Source organism: Lemur catta, chromosome 5 (genome assembly GCF_020740605.2).
Source record: "Lemur catta isolate mLemCat1 chromosome 5, mLemCat1.pri, whole genome shotgun sequence".
Lineage (NCBI taxonomy): Eukaryota > Metazoa > Chordata > Mammalia > Primates > Lemuridae > Lemur > Lemur catta.
In genome coordinates, this window is record NC_059132.1 from 71,749,660 (window position 1) to 71,767,415 (window position 17,756).

The 17,756-nt window shown below is 39.1% G+C and overlaps 1 protein-coding gene across 3 annotated transcripts in view; it reads left to right on the forward strand.

Moving 5' to 3' along the window:
• Nucleotides 1-17,756, forward strand: part of ARHGAP10 (Rho GTPase activating protein 10) — a 277,640-nt gene that overhangs the window by 150,899 nt on the left and 108,985 nt on the right. For all 3 annotated transcript variants that reach the window (XM_045552099.1, XM_045552100.1, XM_045552101.1), the window contains one exon: nt 14,611-14,685. In XM_045552099.1, the coding sequence (XP_045408055.1) occupies nt 14,611-14,685 (75 nt within the window). The remainder of the gene's footprint in view (nt 1-14,610; nt 14,686-17,756) is intronic.

Consider the following 17,756-nt stretch of genomic DNA (forward strand, 5'->3'; position numbering starts at 1 on the left):
GTACATAGTGGACACTCATTAATTGTATATCTTCATTTCCCCTGCATTATTTAATCCTGAAATGTGCATGATCCTCATTTGGCTGTTATATTACATAGTGTTGTTAATTATATTTCCTATATTTTACTTCATTTCAGGAACTTTATTATTTACTTGGAATGGTGAAAATATATTTATCCTTCACCTTCCTGTTCTCATTTCTAAATACAGTCAGTGCCTTGCGCACATAGTAAGCACTCAATAAGCATTTGCTTTTTGCTTAGGTATTCAGAAATTTGACTAAAATACCATATTGACAATATTATGTATAATTTGTAAAATTATTGAAAGAATTCTATGTGTGTTTGGATTTGTACTTTTCACATAACATATATAGGACTAGTTTTTAATCATTTGTGAATTTATGAATTCACAAATTTATGTCAGCATCTTTCTGAATTGCAGGTAAACGTATTAGACACAGAAAGTTAAGTCATGTTACATGTGAAAGGGTCTTACTGTTTCAGAGCATGGAGTGCGATTACATAATTTCCTCAAGTAAAGGAGTCCCCTTCCTAAGAAGCCACCCCCTGTGCCCGGTACATCGTCTTTTTCTGGGCCTTCATGATGCCTAGGTTTTCAGGTGTGTGCAAAAACAAAGGCAGGTGCTTAAAAACATCTTTTAGTTGCTATTTTTAAAATAGTCATTATGATTTAACACTAAATTTATATGCCACTTTTGTTTATGAAGTTTCTCTTTAGAAAAAATCTTCCATATGTGGATAATTTGAATATTCACTTTAATTTTCTAGAGTATGGCATTAAAATGTTGGTCTAGGCAAGCTGTCAGTTATCAAATTCAGCATTGTAACGAGCTGTGAACTCATAGGATAGCGGTAGGAAGCCACATATAAGATGTGACAGTCTTTGATTTGTCGTACGTAAAAGTGAATTTCTCTTCCTTTGCAAAGCTAAGTTTTAGATTTTTGGAAAATCTTACTGAAGTTGGCTTAAAGATTGTTCTGCCTCTTTGAGAGCACTTTGGAATTGTATAGGGTCTCAAGATGCGCTCGGATAGAAGATTATAATGTATAATTTCAGTATTAATGTTTAGGGGTGTGGGAGAGAAAACACCCAAAGTGAACTTGAATCATACTTTACCACAGTTGCACATTAATCTTAAATTGCTCAGAGCAAATGACATGCAAAATGAAGAAAATAAAGAACAGCCGTCCTCAGAAAATTTACAGTAAGTAAACTAGAGTTTCTTGCTTGCAGTCTCTTTTTTAATCAGGATGGGTGTGAGGTGAGTGTGGGTGGAAAATAGAGGACAGTCTTATGTGGGAGGGAGCTGAAGAGTCTTGTGGTGTCTGTAGAAATGCAAATGCAAAATTGAAATACTAAATCCAGGCAAGTCAGGACTGAATATTCATTTTCTCAATTAGTAATCTTATTTGTTTTAAGGGCACTCTGGAAAGCTATTAGCTACCACATGAATGTTTGAGCTAAATTAATAGGGGCAAATACTTCCTCTGAGATGGCATACCCCAAGTCTTTGCCTGTGGTTTAGGGCTCTTATTTTCCTGTTGTGCGATGACTGGTGTTTTGTTTTGTTTTGCTTTTTTCCAGCCCATGAATTCTCCAACCTTCTTTTCTCTTTTTGTTACCTATGATTTTATCCATTTTCTTTGTCCTTAACACATCCACAAAACAAATGAAGAAAATTAATCAGACTTTTTATAGTCCTTAAGATAAATCATCTTGCTTCAGGGTATAGTTGGGGTTGGAGATTGGGGAGGTATAAGAGAATGAGAATGGTGTATTTTCCAGTAATGCTGGCGATGTTTTTAGAGAAAAAACTTGGTAAACTGTCTTGCTGCAGAGCAGGCATCCTAGGCTTTGTGCGTTTGCATCAAGTTCTGATGAGGTCCATGGCATCATTTTTTATAGTACTCAATCCACTCTTACTATAGTGGCCAGGAGCTTGAGCTCCAAAGTCTATCTTGATTGTAATTTCAGTGTTACTGCTTTTTAAGGCCGCAACTTTAACCCCTCCACATCTTCATATTATCATCTATAAGACAGGATGATGGTAGTGGTAGTATCCCCTTTGCAGGGTTATGAGAATTAAAAGAGGATGCTGCTTGGCACATGTTGAGTGCTCAGTGAATGTGAGTTGCTTATTTAAAGCTAAATCCAGTAATTGAGGCCAATTATAATTAAGTGGTCCCATTATTGATTCAAGGCCCTTAGGAGCACCGAGGAACTTTGTTTAGTTTTTTTAAACAGCAATTTACATAGGGGAATAAATCACTGAGTTCACTTTATCTAGTAATTTTATGTAGCTCCTGTTAATAAGCAGCAAAATTAACTGGTTTGGCTTTTAACCTCCTGTTCTTCAGTGGTTTGTGGATATTTCAGCTGTAAAATATCTTGAGCAGTAAAAAGGTGAGAGTCTCAGGAAGAATGCTATGGCTTGTAGATGATGTTTCCTCAGAAGCCCCTCTCCCCTGCCCCTCAAACCCCACCCCCCCAAAAAAAAGTCCTTGTTCCCACTTGCCTGGCATTGATTTAGTACCTGCTGCTGCAGCTGCTCTGAGGTGGAGAGGCAGGTGGCAGCAGCGAGACACCCTTAGGTCTTTTTTGATGTTTTCGTCTCTGTTGCAAAGGGTTGAAAAGGAGTCTTGTAGAAAGCAATGGCCAACTTCTGCTCTGAGTTTGAGTCTCTTTTCTAATATATGTTAGTAAAATTTTGCTTCTAAACTTGAGCTACATGAGCTTGAAAATAAATTTATTTAGCTGCCCCGTCCGTTCCAGCTTACTTTAATACTTACCTATTCCTGGTCACACACATGTTTGTTCATACTTTTTGGAATCTTTCCCACAGGAAAGATACTAGAGGGAAGCATGGTGGAGGTGTCGTTCCTATTCTTAAAGTTTAGCTCCAGTCTAACTTCAAGACAGTGAAGGCGCTGAGATTTTATGCTACTTTCATGTTAATAAGTTATCCCTTGTAGTTTCAGGGATACTGGTAGAAGACACAGGACTCCTGGATCTGCAACAAAGGATGGTTTATTACTTTCAGTAGCTAGATGATTGCATTTTACACTGGTTCCCTGAGCCTTGATTTTCAAGGGCACTACAAAAGTGGCCAGAATATACCTATAGATGATACAGTAGATTGTGTTATAGGAGAAAAATTCTGAACTTGGAAAACCCGAATCTTTCATAATGGCCAGCAAGCAAGCCCTTTCTCTAGAGGAAGACTTTTCCAAAACTCTAAGCAAACTGGCTCTTTGCTCCAGAGGGAGATACTGGAACAGAGGGTACACTTACCCACCTGGGGTGATGTTAGTAGAGGTGAGCGGGTGGAAGGATGGTGGAAAGATGGTTTGTGAGCATGAATCCAGAGTGTGGCAGATCCCAGGTGCTGAGTTGCATAGTTGGCCTCAGTTCTATAGGCTGTGGTGAGATTTGAACAGGAGTGTGTTGAGATATTTGACAGAGTGGAATTGATTGGGGGTAAGATGGAAGGCAGGATGACTGTTTAGATTTTGGAAACAATTAAGAAATGATCGAGGCTTACGCTAGAGTATTTGCAGTGGGAAAAATGTACAGATTGGAAGATGGACTTGGCAGAAAAACAGAATCTGATGACCTCTTGGTTACAGGAAATAAGGGAAAGTAAAAACTGACTGAGCTTCCAGCTAAGGTAGATGACACCTTTCCCCAAGATAGAAAATACAAGATGGACAGTAGGTTTGGGAAGAATATAGATTGGTTTGGATATTCTGAATTTGAATAACATGTGTATCTTTAAGGAATAGAAGGAGAGGAGAAGTTTTGAGTGTCAGGAAGGTCATTCAGGTAGATGGTAAGGCAAGAAGAGAATGGAGACAAGGACAGAATCTATGTGAATCCTTTCATTTAGGTGATGAGAGGAAGAAGAATAATGGAGACATGAGATGGTCAAAGGAGAAGCAAGGCAGTATGGTGAAAGGAATCTGTTATCTGGGAGGTTCCAAGGAGGAAGAAGTCAACTTTGTCAAATACTCCAGAAGGTTCAGGTAGGAGGAAGACCAAGAAGCCACCAGTGGGTTTCGTCATTGGGAAGTCAAGAAACTAGATAATAGCTCAGTTGTATTTGGTTTTTCTTATGTATTATTCTTCTCACAAGAACCCTACGAGGCAGGTGGCATTATTCCCACTTACTTGAGCAACTGAAGTGAAGAGACGTGATTCAACTTGTTTAAGTCTCTGAGCTAGAGAGCAGCATACTCGGCCAATACCTGTGCCCTCAACCACAGTGAGTGTGAGGAGATGGAAACTCTGTAGGCTGATCTTCTGTGGGAGATGAAGGAGAGAAAGAAAAAGACAAATTTTCAAAGAAGAAAGTTTGACAGTCCAATAGGAAGGGAAGTGGAGAGGGAAGATTGAGGTGTATCACTCTTTGAAAGTGCTCAGCTAGATTTAGGGTTAAGCCGTTCCAAAGTGGACTCCTACCTTCTTCCCATATCAAGTTCTCCGTGGACCTCTGAAAATGCACTATCAGCACAAGAAAGGTTCATTCTTTTGTGGAGAATCTGCAACTCCTTGGGAGGCCTCTTGGTGGCAGACATAATGCCAGTGTGGAAATTGCATCTGACAATATTTAAAGTCCTAATAGCATTTTACGTTTTCGGAGTATTTCATATACTCTGTGACCCAGTCTCCACGAAACTCTGTAAGTGGTGAGCAGATACATGTCATTTGTTAGGCTCAGTTGCACATGTGGTATCTGAGGCTTGGAACAAGTTAGGGTAAACCTGTTCATACAACTAGAAGTGGCAGAGCTGGGATTCAGACAGTTGTCTTCGGACTCTCAGTCAGAATTATCCTCTGGCAGTGGAAATTGGGTGAGAAGAAGAGAGAGATGTTCAAAACCGCAGCTTGGTTTTGATAAGGAAGCTGAATTCTGCCAAAAGGCCCAGAGGCTATGAGATACTCCTTTTGCCCAAGGTTCACGCTGGTTCATACTGTAAGGAAAGACTGAAGGGCACATTGAGTCGTAGCTAGTGTCTCTGTTAGGTCCTGGGACCGGTAGACAATCAGACCTCTGAGGGAGTGTGGGACTCCAGGTGTTACTAATGAAAGAGGAAACTCCCTGATACTGTGTCGCTTTTCTCTGTGCCCTGTTGAGGCACCTTGCCAGTGGTTTGGGTGGTTGTAGCAAGGAATAGCAACAAGTCCAAGGTGCCTGGTCTGAAGCTAAAGTGATTTCTCTTGTGTTGGCTAGAAACTGGAAACGAGGCCAGCCACAGTTAGTACATAGTCCATTTTGACCCTGATGTAAACATAGAAGCTGATAAGCCACACCTACCTTTTGTGTTTCAGAGTTGGATTCGAGAGGATGAGACTGAGAGTCAAGCCTGGATGTGTCTTTAGAGCCCTGAAATTATCAGTACTTCCAAAAATACGGATTTAGACCAGGAAGTGGATATTTGCCTTGTTCTTTTTTCATATTTCTGACTTACGCTGGGATGGGAGCAGTAGTGGATGTGACAGCCAGCCCCAGTGGGCACAGCCACCATGCTGGGCCAACCTATGTCTTTGCTGTGTTCAGTTGCTGGTTTGTTTGGGTGTGGGAAAACCGTGGGAATGAAGTCTTGAGACCTTTCCTAAAAGTGCCTGCTTGTGGGGAGGCTGTTCATTCATCGCAGTACAGAAATGGGCTTACACAGAAAGAGTATGTGAAGGCCAAGATGCAAGTGGAAGCAAAACCTATAGGAAGTAGATGGAGATGAGTTGCTGGCAGATAGCAGCTGTCTGTAATGTTTTTCTGTCTGCTGCCCAAATAGTTATTATCCAGGAAAAGAAATTGCAAATGTCATTGGTGAGCAAGAATTTTATATTGTCTGTGAGTCATTGTTATTAAATAAATTTTGACTCTTCCCGGCATGTGCTTTATTTTATGAAAGTGGGCTGTAGACAGAATACCTTGGTTGGAGTGATTTTTGTATGTATTGCGCCTATTTTGAAATTAATTTTGAATTTTATGCTTCAGTTCAAGCTTTTAATGATTGGTGTGTGTGTGAAGCTCGTGTACATGGTTTCTAAACATCATCTTTCATTTTCACAATACCCCATTCCATCATTAACCCCATTTTTCAGATGAAGGAGCTGAGTGCAGACAGACTGGGTAACTTGCCAGGTCACACAGCTAAGAGGTGATAGAGCTGGAAGTTTCCAGGGTATCGGTCACCTTAACTTGTAATAATTTATATCTTGCAACCTTAACAAATTTATGTTGCTCAAGATAGGCTTTTTTTTAAAAAAACTGAAGGCATGAAGGTCCAGAAAGTTTAAAATATTATTCAGTACCATTTTGAACTTATCATCTTTATTCAGCTGTAGTTAATCTTCTATCTTAATGCTTAGGAATCATCTCTTATCCTGCTCTTTGCAGTATTTAATGCACTGCAAGTGTTAAAAATAATCCATCCTTCTTCCAAAGCTTTAGAATTATGTAAATACAATATCTGAAGTTTATGATGGTGCATATATCCCTTTGATGGAATAGAACAAATCATTCTTGGTTCTGTCTGCTTATACTTAAAGCCAATTTGATATAAATACACATTTTTGACAGGACCTTAAAATGTTATGAATTGCTAAGTATCTTGGAAGGCTATCTTTGTGTATGAACCTGTTTATTTTTATGTAACCCGGTGTAGCAGATAGCCAGGAAAGTGTTTACTATACTTACACAGACATTTAAACATAGTGTTTATTGAGAATTAGTTATAAATATATGTAAGAAACACACTATCACATTTTTCTAGCCTACCTATGACCTGGAACAATATTCATGAGTCTCTTCATTGCTTTTCTTTGAGTTAACCTTTATAGTATATCATTTGTAGCCATGTTGCTAGGTATTTTGTCAAAATTTTTTCTAATCATTTCACGAATAGTGCATTTTTCCTTTTATTTTTAAGAATCTTTCAAGATTGGCTGGTATTTATAATTATAGATAAAATATATAAATATAATTAGACATTTAAAATAATGATTAATATTTACAAATACATAGTTATATGTTTATCATATAACTCACAGGGGAATTTGTCTTTGCAGTGCTGGAGGGATTAGGCAGACCTACCTTTCTGTGCACGCACATGTATGTATATGCACATGTGCCTCTTTAATAATGAAATGTTGCAAACTTTTGATGTAAATTCGGTGAATACGAATACGGACATTAATGACCTTTCACCCCTGTTGTCAACGCACACAAGTGCAAACAGAGGATTCAGTCACTCCACAAATAATGATTAAGTACCTTGTTCTGTGCCAGGCACTCTGCTGGTTACTAGATGAAAGCTGAGTGAATGTTAGTTTATAGACCCATGGAATTTGATAATGTGTTTCTGTAGAATCATACAGCTGCAAAATCCTTTTCAATCCTTTTGTGCCTGTTATCATCAAAAGTGTTTATCTTCCACTTTGAGCCCTTCTCTTTTGTCTAGTTATATCTATTTTTGCCTTGTATTTTTTCCATATTCCCTTTACTAATTACCATCTTTTGTTAATCTAAGCATTTTGTTAATCATTTATTCACATTTCATTCATTAATTTTTCAATTCATTTGTTAATTGCATACCATGGGCTAAGGACCAGCTGAGGTATTAAGAATACAGAGGTATCTGATATAGAACCTGCTCCTGAGGCCAAAAAGGAAAAAAAAAAAGAGGACTTCCTGGCTTAGTTGGCCTCAAGTTACTCTTTTAATTTTAATTCTCTTTTTAATTTTATCCTCTGTCTTCACTCTGTTCTATCTTAGTTCCTAAAATATAGTAAGTCCTCAGTAATTCTTATGAAATTAACAGGAAATTAAATGGTACATAATTTCTAGCCTATTATCCTCTCCTTTATTTCTAATTTTCCTTCCTTTCATTTTGTGTTCTTGTCTCTGTTTACCTTTCCTGTTTTTTATTAACTCTTTTCTGCTTCCTTTTTGTTTTTTTCTTAGTCACCACATTGACTTGCCAGTGGCAGCCATTCCAGCCTTTGCCTCTACCTCTCTTATTTAATTGAATTTATTTTACTTTTGCAACTCACTCTTTTACTGTCCCAGAACATCGTATTTTCCCTATTGCTTCTCCATCCCAACAAGGGCCTGTGGGTGCCCACTGGCGGTCAGTATTTCCATTCGGGTGTTTTCTGGAGTGGAATTGACTCTGGCTCTGGAAACGTCACTTGGGTTCCAAGAGGGACACAGCTAGGCAGAGATGATGATGGAACTTGACTGGTTCCCACTTTGACCCTCTGCTCGAGAAAGGTGTGGGTAGTGCTCTGTGACAGTGTTGTGGGAGATTGGAGGAGACAGATGGTGGGAAATGAGACACATTCGATTTCACCTTATCCGTTTTACCCAGGGACAGCTGTCAGCAGCTGCTGATCACTGCAGTGAAGAGCAACTTACCTTTTCTTTGCTAATGATCAGAACCAATCTCATTTATTAAAAGAAAGAAAAAAACCTTTGGACCTGTAAACACTATGACCAGATTACAAATCTTTATTAAAAGTCTTTCTATTAGTGAGCATTTATATCCTGAAAAAGTTAAAATAATTTGGATATTTTAACTTTAATTTTTCAGTTCTAAATTATGATTTTGGCTGCAGTCTATATCTATAATTCTAAGTTAATTTTAAATCGTATCAACCTAGCCATACCTATTCTGTGCAAGCTAGCCTATAAAAGATATCATAGACAAAAACTAGGCTGGGGTGTGGTGGCTCACACCTGTAATCCTAGCACTTTGGGGGGCCAAGGCAGGAGGATCGCTTGAGACCAGGAGCTTGAGACTAGCCTGAGCAAGAGTGAGACCCTGTCTCCATAAAAAATTAGCTGGGCATGGTGGTGCATGCCTCTAGTCTCAACTACTCAGGAGGCTGAGACAGGAGGATGGCTTGAGTCCAAGAGTTTGAGGTTTCAGTGAGCTATGATGGTGCCACTGCACTCTAGCCTAGGCAACAGAGTGAGACCTTGTCTCAAAAAAACAAAACAAAAACAAACACTAAGATTGACCTGATATCTTTCCAGGTAATATCTCTATGTATTTTGGGGAGAGAAGGTGGAATACATGTCCACATTTCTTCATGTGAAAATTCTAAGGCAGGATGTATTTTGGAATGTAGATTTTTTTTAAATTAAAAAAAATTTAAGGCAATATAGGACATATGTTAGATAGTATATTATAGATCCAGATAGGTTTGGTGTGGAAACTATTTTTAATAGGGTGAAATATGAATACTCACACTAAATGGAGAAAATACTTAAATAAGCTGATATCAGGTCAAGCATTCAGATCTTTTCAGTTCCAGGATTCCTTTTTGATTTTTAAAAATTATTTCAATCTTGTAAATTTCTGAATTGATTTTCTGTGTTTTATTGGAGTTCATCGAGAAGGAAGCTCAGCTATTTTGAATTCTTTGTTGGAGAGATTACACATCTTCATCACTTCAGGGTGGGTCATTGGTGTCTCACTTTGTCTGTTTGAGATCATCTTTCCCTATTTCCTTGAATGTTTTAAAACATTTTTTTTTTTTTTTAAAGAGATTAGGGTCTCACTATGTTGTTCAGGCTAGAGAGTGCAGTGGCTATTCACAAGCACTATCATCATGCATTACAGCCTAGAACTCCTGGGCTCAAGTGATCCTCCTGCCTCAACCTCCCAAGTGGCTGGGACTACAGGTGCCCTTTGCTGCACTGGTCCCTGAATGTTCTTGATGTCTGTGCACTGAGGGATATTAGGTATTTTAGTCTTTGCAGCGTGGTTTTGTTAGTGCTTGTCCGTCAGAGCACCTTCCAGGGATTCTAAGCAGACTGACTATTTTGTTCCCTGAGCCTGTGACCACTGCAGCCATCTTGGCACTAGAAGATGCTCTTGCCATGAGTCTCTTGAGGGTTCCTAGGTTGATGTGGCTTTCTGGCCTAGATGAACCTGGCAAAGACCTAAGGAAGATACTGGGCCTATGTGGGAACACTGGCCAGGGACCTGAGTCTAGAAGACTGTACCAGTTGGGTGTACTTCTCAGCAGATCTTAGCACAGCCAGGATAGCTCCCTGACTGCAGTGGGAGGGGCCTGGTCTAAGCTTGGATCTGCTGTGGGACAGAGGTTGATGAGCCCTTCAGGGAGGCTCAGACTGCCGAGGTGTGAGATATAGGTGAGTCTCCCTCAGGGTCCTTATGTCAGCAGCTCTGAGCCGGGACCTTGGCTGAGGGGGGTGCTGGTCAGCTGAGCCACTGGGCAACCTTCAGGTTCACTGCTGAGACTGATGCCAGCAGGCAAACAAGGCACTAGTGTGTGTGATTCCTTCTGGATCCCTTGGCAGATAGTTTTGGTTGCAGGCTCAGTCCAAACAGTGTTGTAGCCAAGCCCCTTGAAGGACTGAACCATTTCCAGCCTTGAACCCAGGAGCAAGCTTGGCAGATGAGCCACCTGGGTGTCAGTCTGCACTCAAAATGACCCTCCAAGGTCTTGGGCTTCGCCAGGGTTTTACAAACTCCTACCTGAAGCCCGAGGCTCTTTTACAGAGACTTTTGGCTGTTGGATGGGTGCAGAATTCTTCCTCTTGTTGGGTGGATGGGAGTGGGTTCTCTTCTGTTCTGTCATCTTCCACGTCACTCCTCTCTCTCTATTAAGACTTTTTTGTTTTTTTTTTTAAACAGAGTCTTGCTCTTGCTCAGACTAGAGTGCCATGGCATCAGCCTAGCTCAGAGCAACCTCAAACTCTTGGGTTCAAGCAATCTTCCTGCTTCAATCTCAGTGTGTGCCACCACGCCTGGCTAATTTTTTCTATTTTTAGTAGAGAAGGGGTCTTGCTCTTGCTCAGGCTGCTCTTGAACTCCTGAGGTCAAGCGATCCTCCCACCTTGGCCTCCCAAGAGTGCTAGGATTTACAGGCATGAGCCACCCTGCCTGGCCATTCAGACTTTTGATTTTGGGAATTGTGAATAAGAGATTGTGGACTTGTTTTAAAATGTAATCAAGTGTTAAATTAAAAGGAATTAATTATGAGTTGGTTCAGAATAAGGGAATATCACTGTGGTCTCCTATCCATTCAGGTTTTTGATTTGGGGAATTGTGACTAAGGGATTATGGACTTGTTTTAAAATGTAATCAAGTGTTCAAAGGAATTAATTATGAGTTATGTTCAGAATAAGGGAATATCCTTGTCGGCTGGTGTGAGAAGAGGGGATTTTATCTGGTTCTGAAGGTTTGGATGGGACTTTATTTTCCTCACTGTTGAATCTTGGGCAACCAGAATAGCCCCTGGCACGTATATGATGAATAAATACGTGAGAGATGAGTAAATCTGAGAAGAGAAGGGAAGTCTTCCGAAGACTTCAGCCTGAATGTAGTCAAGGAGGATGGAACTCACTTGGTTATTTGTGGGTGACGGTCCGCAGTGTGCTCTGATTGAGGCGAATACTCTGCATTAGATGTAGGTGGATGAGGAGGGGCCCGCTATGGGTGTCTTTGTGTTTCTGGTTAAGGCTGGCGCATGTGGGCTTCAGCTGACGGCTCACTCTTAAATGGGGATGGAGAGGACCTTGGGTAATAAAAGTGGTTTGAAAAGTAAAAAGATAGGAAAAGAGAAGATGATGGTGTTTACAATGGTTTATAATTGTGTTTCTTTGCAGGGGTTCCTTAATAAATGTGTGTGCATGAAATTCAAGACTGGGTTGAAGAGGCAGAGATTAGTTTGAAGTTTGAACAAAGAGGGCATTGACTTCCTACATGTGGAAAGTGACAGGAAAGAAGTCGAAGATAATTTCAAAATTCTAATACTTGGTGATTAGAAATAGTGTTCGCTTTGGCTGAAAGAGGAAAATTTGGAAGAGAAGCTAGAGACGATATGATAAACCCACTAATATGCTTTGGCATATTGGGTGGTCTATATTATTATTTGACATCTTTTGTATGAACATGTGTATGTACGTAAAGTATGTTCCAATCCTCATTTTGTTTTAGTCCGGAACCTTTGAGAACAGTGTAACAGGAAACAGAAGATCTGATAACACTCGAGTGTATGCATTTTACGTGCTATTTCCAAGCTGCTTTTGTGAGAGGTTTATTTTAAATTTCATTGAAAAGAGTAAAAGCTGTGTTGAGTAGCTTTAATTCCCCCTTGCACCTCTCATTATGCGTTAGCAATTAACTCTCCTTTCAGGTTGATGAATTTGAACTTGATCAATTATCTGATAGTCATTACCAGCACAGAGTGATGATCAGTGCTGAAGTAACATTCTTATTTCATCTCTCCATGTATTTCAGGCACTTTTCATAGAGGCACCTTTGTTTTACTGCAAAATAGGACTTGTTCTTTGGCTTCTGGCATTGAGGTCAAACTATTTTAGGTTTTTTTAAATAGAGTAGTAGTGAAAAAAAAAATCTTCTGGTATTTTAAGCTATCTGGACATGCCCTCGTGGCGTCTAAAAGAAGGAAGGAATGAGGCTCAATCTTTCCTCCTGTAGCAGTCTCAAAAGGTCTCTGATTTTTGTTTCTTGGCTACTTCCTTTTATTTTTCCCAGCTCCTGGCAGGGATGGGCTGTGTTTTTCTCCTCTCTTGGAGTCCGTGAGCATTCTCTGCCAGGAAGGCGCATCTCTGCTGCCGTGGTTCTTCAGCATTTTGAATAGATTGATGAAAATGAAGGGCCAGGCTTCGCTCTTCTGGTTCTTTGAGCTCTAATGAGATAATTGAGAGAGAAAAGTGTATGTTTACTAGGGCTGCCATAACTAAGTATCACAAACTGAGTGACTTCAACAGAAATGACTTTTCTCACCATTCTCGGGGCTAGAAGTCCAGTATGAAGCTGTTGGCAGGGCTGGTTTCTTCTGAGGCCACTGTGGCTTGTGGATAGTCATATTCTCATGGTCCTTTCTCTGTGCGTGTCTGTGTCCTAGTCTCTCCTGATAAGGCCACCGGTCATACTGGATTAGAGCCCACCCTAATGACCTCATTACATCGTAATTACCTCTTTTAAAGACATGATTTCTAAATATAGTCACGTTCTGGGGTAGTGGGGATTAGGACATCAACATTTGAATTTTGGGGGGACACAGTTCAGCCCATAACAGAAGCAAAAAATAGGACATTTGCAAAGCTTAAAGAAATGAGTAAGGAGGAATAAATAAAAGGCAAAAAGTAGAAAAAGAAGGAAAAAGTGATGTTTGGCAAGGAATAATGAAAGTGTGCGTGCGTGCCGTGAGTTATAATCTGCAGAACACATGTTGGTGTCATCTCATTTCCCTCCCAGCATAACGCAGGGCCTGGGACTCAGGCCTTGAGCTCAGATGCAGCGCTGAGATGCAGAGAGGTTTCTTGTCTTGTTGGGAGTGACTGAGCAGTGATTTGAATCCAATTCTTTAGTCTCTGTCTAGTATTCATTTCATCACTCCAAGCAGGGGGAGGTGAAAACAAAGTAAACCCCATTGGGCAAATTCCATGGTTTTTTTGTTGTGTTATTTTGTTTTGAAACTTTGGAGATTTGAGGCATCATCTCCTTGTCAGCCAGTTGTGTTCTTGTTAGTTTTAACATTCACTGCACAGAAAATAAACACACAGCCAGAAAGCTGCAACTCTTTTGAAAAGTAAATATAAGTCACATTTTTGGGAAGTCATTATTACAAAATTTTTCAAGTATAAAAAAAGTGGAGCGATTGGGACAGAGAACTCCCATATTCTTCCCACCGAGATACAGTAATTACTGAGATTTTGCCACAGTTGCTTCATCTGTCCCTTCCTTCCTTTTAAAGCAAATCCAAGGTTACTTTTACCCCTTTCAGGATGCAACATTAAGAAATGGACATTTTCTTACATATGTTGATGCTGGAGTTTCCTGATTGCTTGAAAAATAAACTTTACCATTTGTTTTGTCAGATCAGAATCCAAATAAAAGACATTTGCTTAGCATACTAAGTTATGTTTGACAATAAATTTTCTTACCTTTATTTGTCTCTCTCACTCAGGGATACTTTGTTTTCAGGTCTTTGAAGAGAGAGAGAGTATGCAGTGATCTGGTTCATTTTGCCATATAGTTTGTGGTGATGTTTATTTGAAGTTTCAGAGCTCCTTGCTGGACAAGACATATAACAACTCCCCTGCAAAAAATACAGTTCTGCTTTAGTTTTAAATGAATTTCCATGGTTTTTCAAGAATCATCCAAATAATGATTTCTTTCTTTCTAATGTACTAATCATCACCGTATTTTTTAAAAGGCTAGCATTTTTCAAGAAAAATGTAAACAATCAGTAAACATAAGAAACATAAAAGTTTTAGTGCATCTTTACAAATTGCATTGGTATACATTTCAGTATGTCCATACTTATTTTATTAACATTGACTCATTACATTTTTGTCCACATAGAACATTGTTTTACGAGATTATTTTTCAACCACAACTCAGAAATACAAAGCTAGTAAAACAAGTTGGTAAACACTTGCTTTTGTCAAAAGTTATTTTTGTAGTCAACAGGAATGTGCGAATGTTAGTTAGCAAAGATTCTGAATGCAACTGTTTGATGACGGCTTTTAAAATATGGTAATGTTATTTTTTGCTAACGCTTTGTTTCTTCCAATAGGTATAAATGACCAAGGATTGTACAGAGTTGTGGGGGTGAGTTCAAAGGTCCAGAGACTTCTGAGTATGTTGATGGGTATGCCTCTTTTCTAATCATTTTTCCATGTGTTATTTGTTTATGTTCATAGACTTTATAACTTAACATTTCATAGTTATGTACAGCATACTTGTGATTCTATTATTTTCTTCTACTGTCCAGATAAGTTTTCTCCTGAGCAGAGACAGTTGACCCAGAGAAGTAGATTACTATTTGCATCAGCATAGATGATTGACTACCTCTTACCTTATTAAGAAATGGAAGAAAAAAGGGTGCAGCTCATGGTTGAATGTCGTCTTATGCTTGCTTTTCACTGGAAAGTAGCAGTCAGGCCTCTATGATGTGCATGGCTTCCAAATTGCCTGTCCAGAATTGTGACAGTATATTTGGTTGGACAAGACCACTGGGACTCGCTCGTTTTTATGGAGCTTCCAAAACTGTCATTTGAAAGCAAGGGTCTGATTCTCAGGGATTCATTGGTATTCACAGTGGCTTGTTTGTAGTTCACACCAGGCTCTTCTCCAGAACCATGCATGCTCCATCTGTGCTGATAACACTGTGTTCTTTGGCATTGCAGACTAGAGGAAGCCAGAAAGTGAATTCATTTCATTACCCCAGACATTACGTGAATGACAAAGCGTTTTTACATTACACGCTGCTGTCGGTTCATTGCCACCTGTAAGACACTCCACTTCTCCCCCACCCCAAAACAGGCTGCCTCTTGAGGAGTGATGATAACTCATCAGACGAGGGCCTGCATATCAAACCAGTCTGTCATTATGATCTTGCTACATGTTAATTTATTTGATATCTCACTTTAATTAATCAATATTAACAATGCCCTCAGGTGTGCTGTGAATGCATTTAAACCTGTCTGCATCTCAAAGTATTGTAGCAAAGGCTCATTTTTATGAAGCATAAACCAAGATGAATAAAATCAACTGACGTGTTACGGATAGGATTGCTTGTTTGGCTGTATTTGAATTAAAGATTTAATAAGCAACAACCTTTTTTTAGCTATTAACCACAGGAAAAATTGTCCATCATCAGTTGGAAAGCCTTATTAGAATACATTCACTTTCATGAGCTGTTTTCATTTTCTGCCTCTCTGGGTTAACTTGGGTGTGCGATTTTGGCAGTCAGATTTTCCTTTCTACCATTAGTGGTCTCCAAATTAAATAGACTCGGGTTGCCAGTGGTGCAGTAGCAGCTGGAAGAGTTTAATGGGACTACAGCATCTGCTTTTACTTAATTTTAAAATTAGAAACACTTTTTTCATTTCCAAGATAGTGTTATATGATTAGAACTGGAAGACCGTGTTGGTATCAGAATGGGAAATTTTGGCCGAAAGGCACATTTTGGCAGTAAATTGGTCATAAGGACCCTGACGTTATTTCTATTATCTTCCTGTTCATGTTCAAGGCAAGTTTGAACAAGAGTGTTTCTGTGGTCACCTCGAAGTGCTAAACTGCCTCAAAATTTGTTCTTAATCTCATAAAATCCTACACGTACAGCATTGCTGAACTCAGGGTGGTAGTTACCTTTGCTTGTGGGAAATGTCCCAAGACAGCCCTTACCTTACAAGGTGTTTGTAAATGTCTAAACCCTCAAAATTTCATGACCTGGAAAACTGATTTTACTTTTCATGAGCTTCAGAGTAGAGAAGTCCAGGACATAAGCATGACAAGGGAAATGCTGTGTTTTCAGTAACATCATTCTGCAAACATAGGAAGTTAGAGAATGGATGTGAGAGAGAAATGCTGACTTGTTATTTCTTCATTAAGTAATTCATTTAAGAGGACTACACACTATAAATTTGTTTTAATTAATCTATGAAGATTTCTAGTATGAACTTAAGATTGTCAATCAAAACTTTGGATTTTCATCAGCATTAATGCCATTTTCTTGTTACTTTGTTACCAACACAAACCTTAGTTCTTGACAACAGATTTACTCCTTATTTCCTAATCAGTTTAAGATTTTCTTAAGATATGTATTTCCTTTTCTCCTCCTTGAGTGTTTAAACTGAAATAATTCAATACCTCTTCCATAAAAAGGATTTTAGAGATTTGAAATTGAAATAATTTAATACCTCTTCCATAAAAAGGATTTTAGAGTTTTGAATAGTCATGTATGCATAATCCCACAGATATTGATTCTCTCCAACTTTTCCCACATCTCTGCATTGTTTCAAGTTTACATATGTATCCTAAAGAGAAGAAAAATTGAGTGGGTCTCTCAAATTTTTAACTTTGTTTTTTTAAACCAGTCAGTGTTTCCATTATTACTTTTGTAGGTAAACGTTTATTTCAAATTGGAAGTTTTTCAATGCACATTTTGTTTGTGATGCATTTTTCTTCATAAAAATGAAAAACTAATTTTTAAGTATCTGAGGAAAAGTTCCAAGTCATTTTGTATTTTTCAAGATCTGCCATTTACTTTACATGTTCTTCTTTAGTTCTTGAGAGCTAATTACTTCCTTTAGTTTTTTTTGTCACTTTTACATAGAATGTTTTGTATTGTAGATTAAAGTGTTTTTAAGTGTTCTTTAAATACTCATGTAAAAGTTTATGATGATTTCTAAAGAAAGGGTATATGCTTAATCTCCTGCATGTTTTCTTTTCACTTGCCTCCTTTTTCTAGTATATTTTCCCCCTTCAGATTTAGTATTAAAATAGAGAAAAATGTTTCTCTCCATTATCATCTTCCTTTCTTCCTCCTCTTCTCCCCCTCCTCGAAACTTTTCTGCCCACCGTAGTCCTCCTTAACCCCCCTCTCGCCAGCGTGAAAGCATAATGGCAGTTGACCACAGGAAGTTCTCTGAATAAGAGAAGTCGTTTGTACTCCTCCAGGCCAGGTAAAGGAGTGTGTAGTCGCCCTCCTCACGCGCTGGTGAGAGTTGTTTGCCTTCTTAGTTGTCCACCCTTGGAGCAGAAGGGAACAGTTGGCTGGATTCCCAGCAAGCCTTTGCCTGCACCAAGCTTCTTAAGTTTCTGAAAGAAAATGCCCACGTGAGCAATTGCTTTCCTTTCATTTTCAGGTCATTTTCTTTTTTTTCCCCTTTTCAGTCTAAGACAGGGCATGCACAGTCTGGTAAAAGTTTGTTGTTG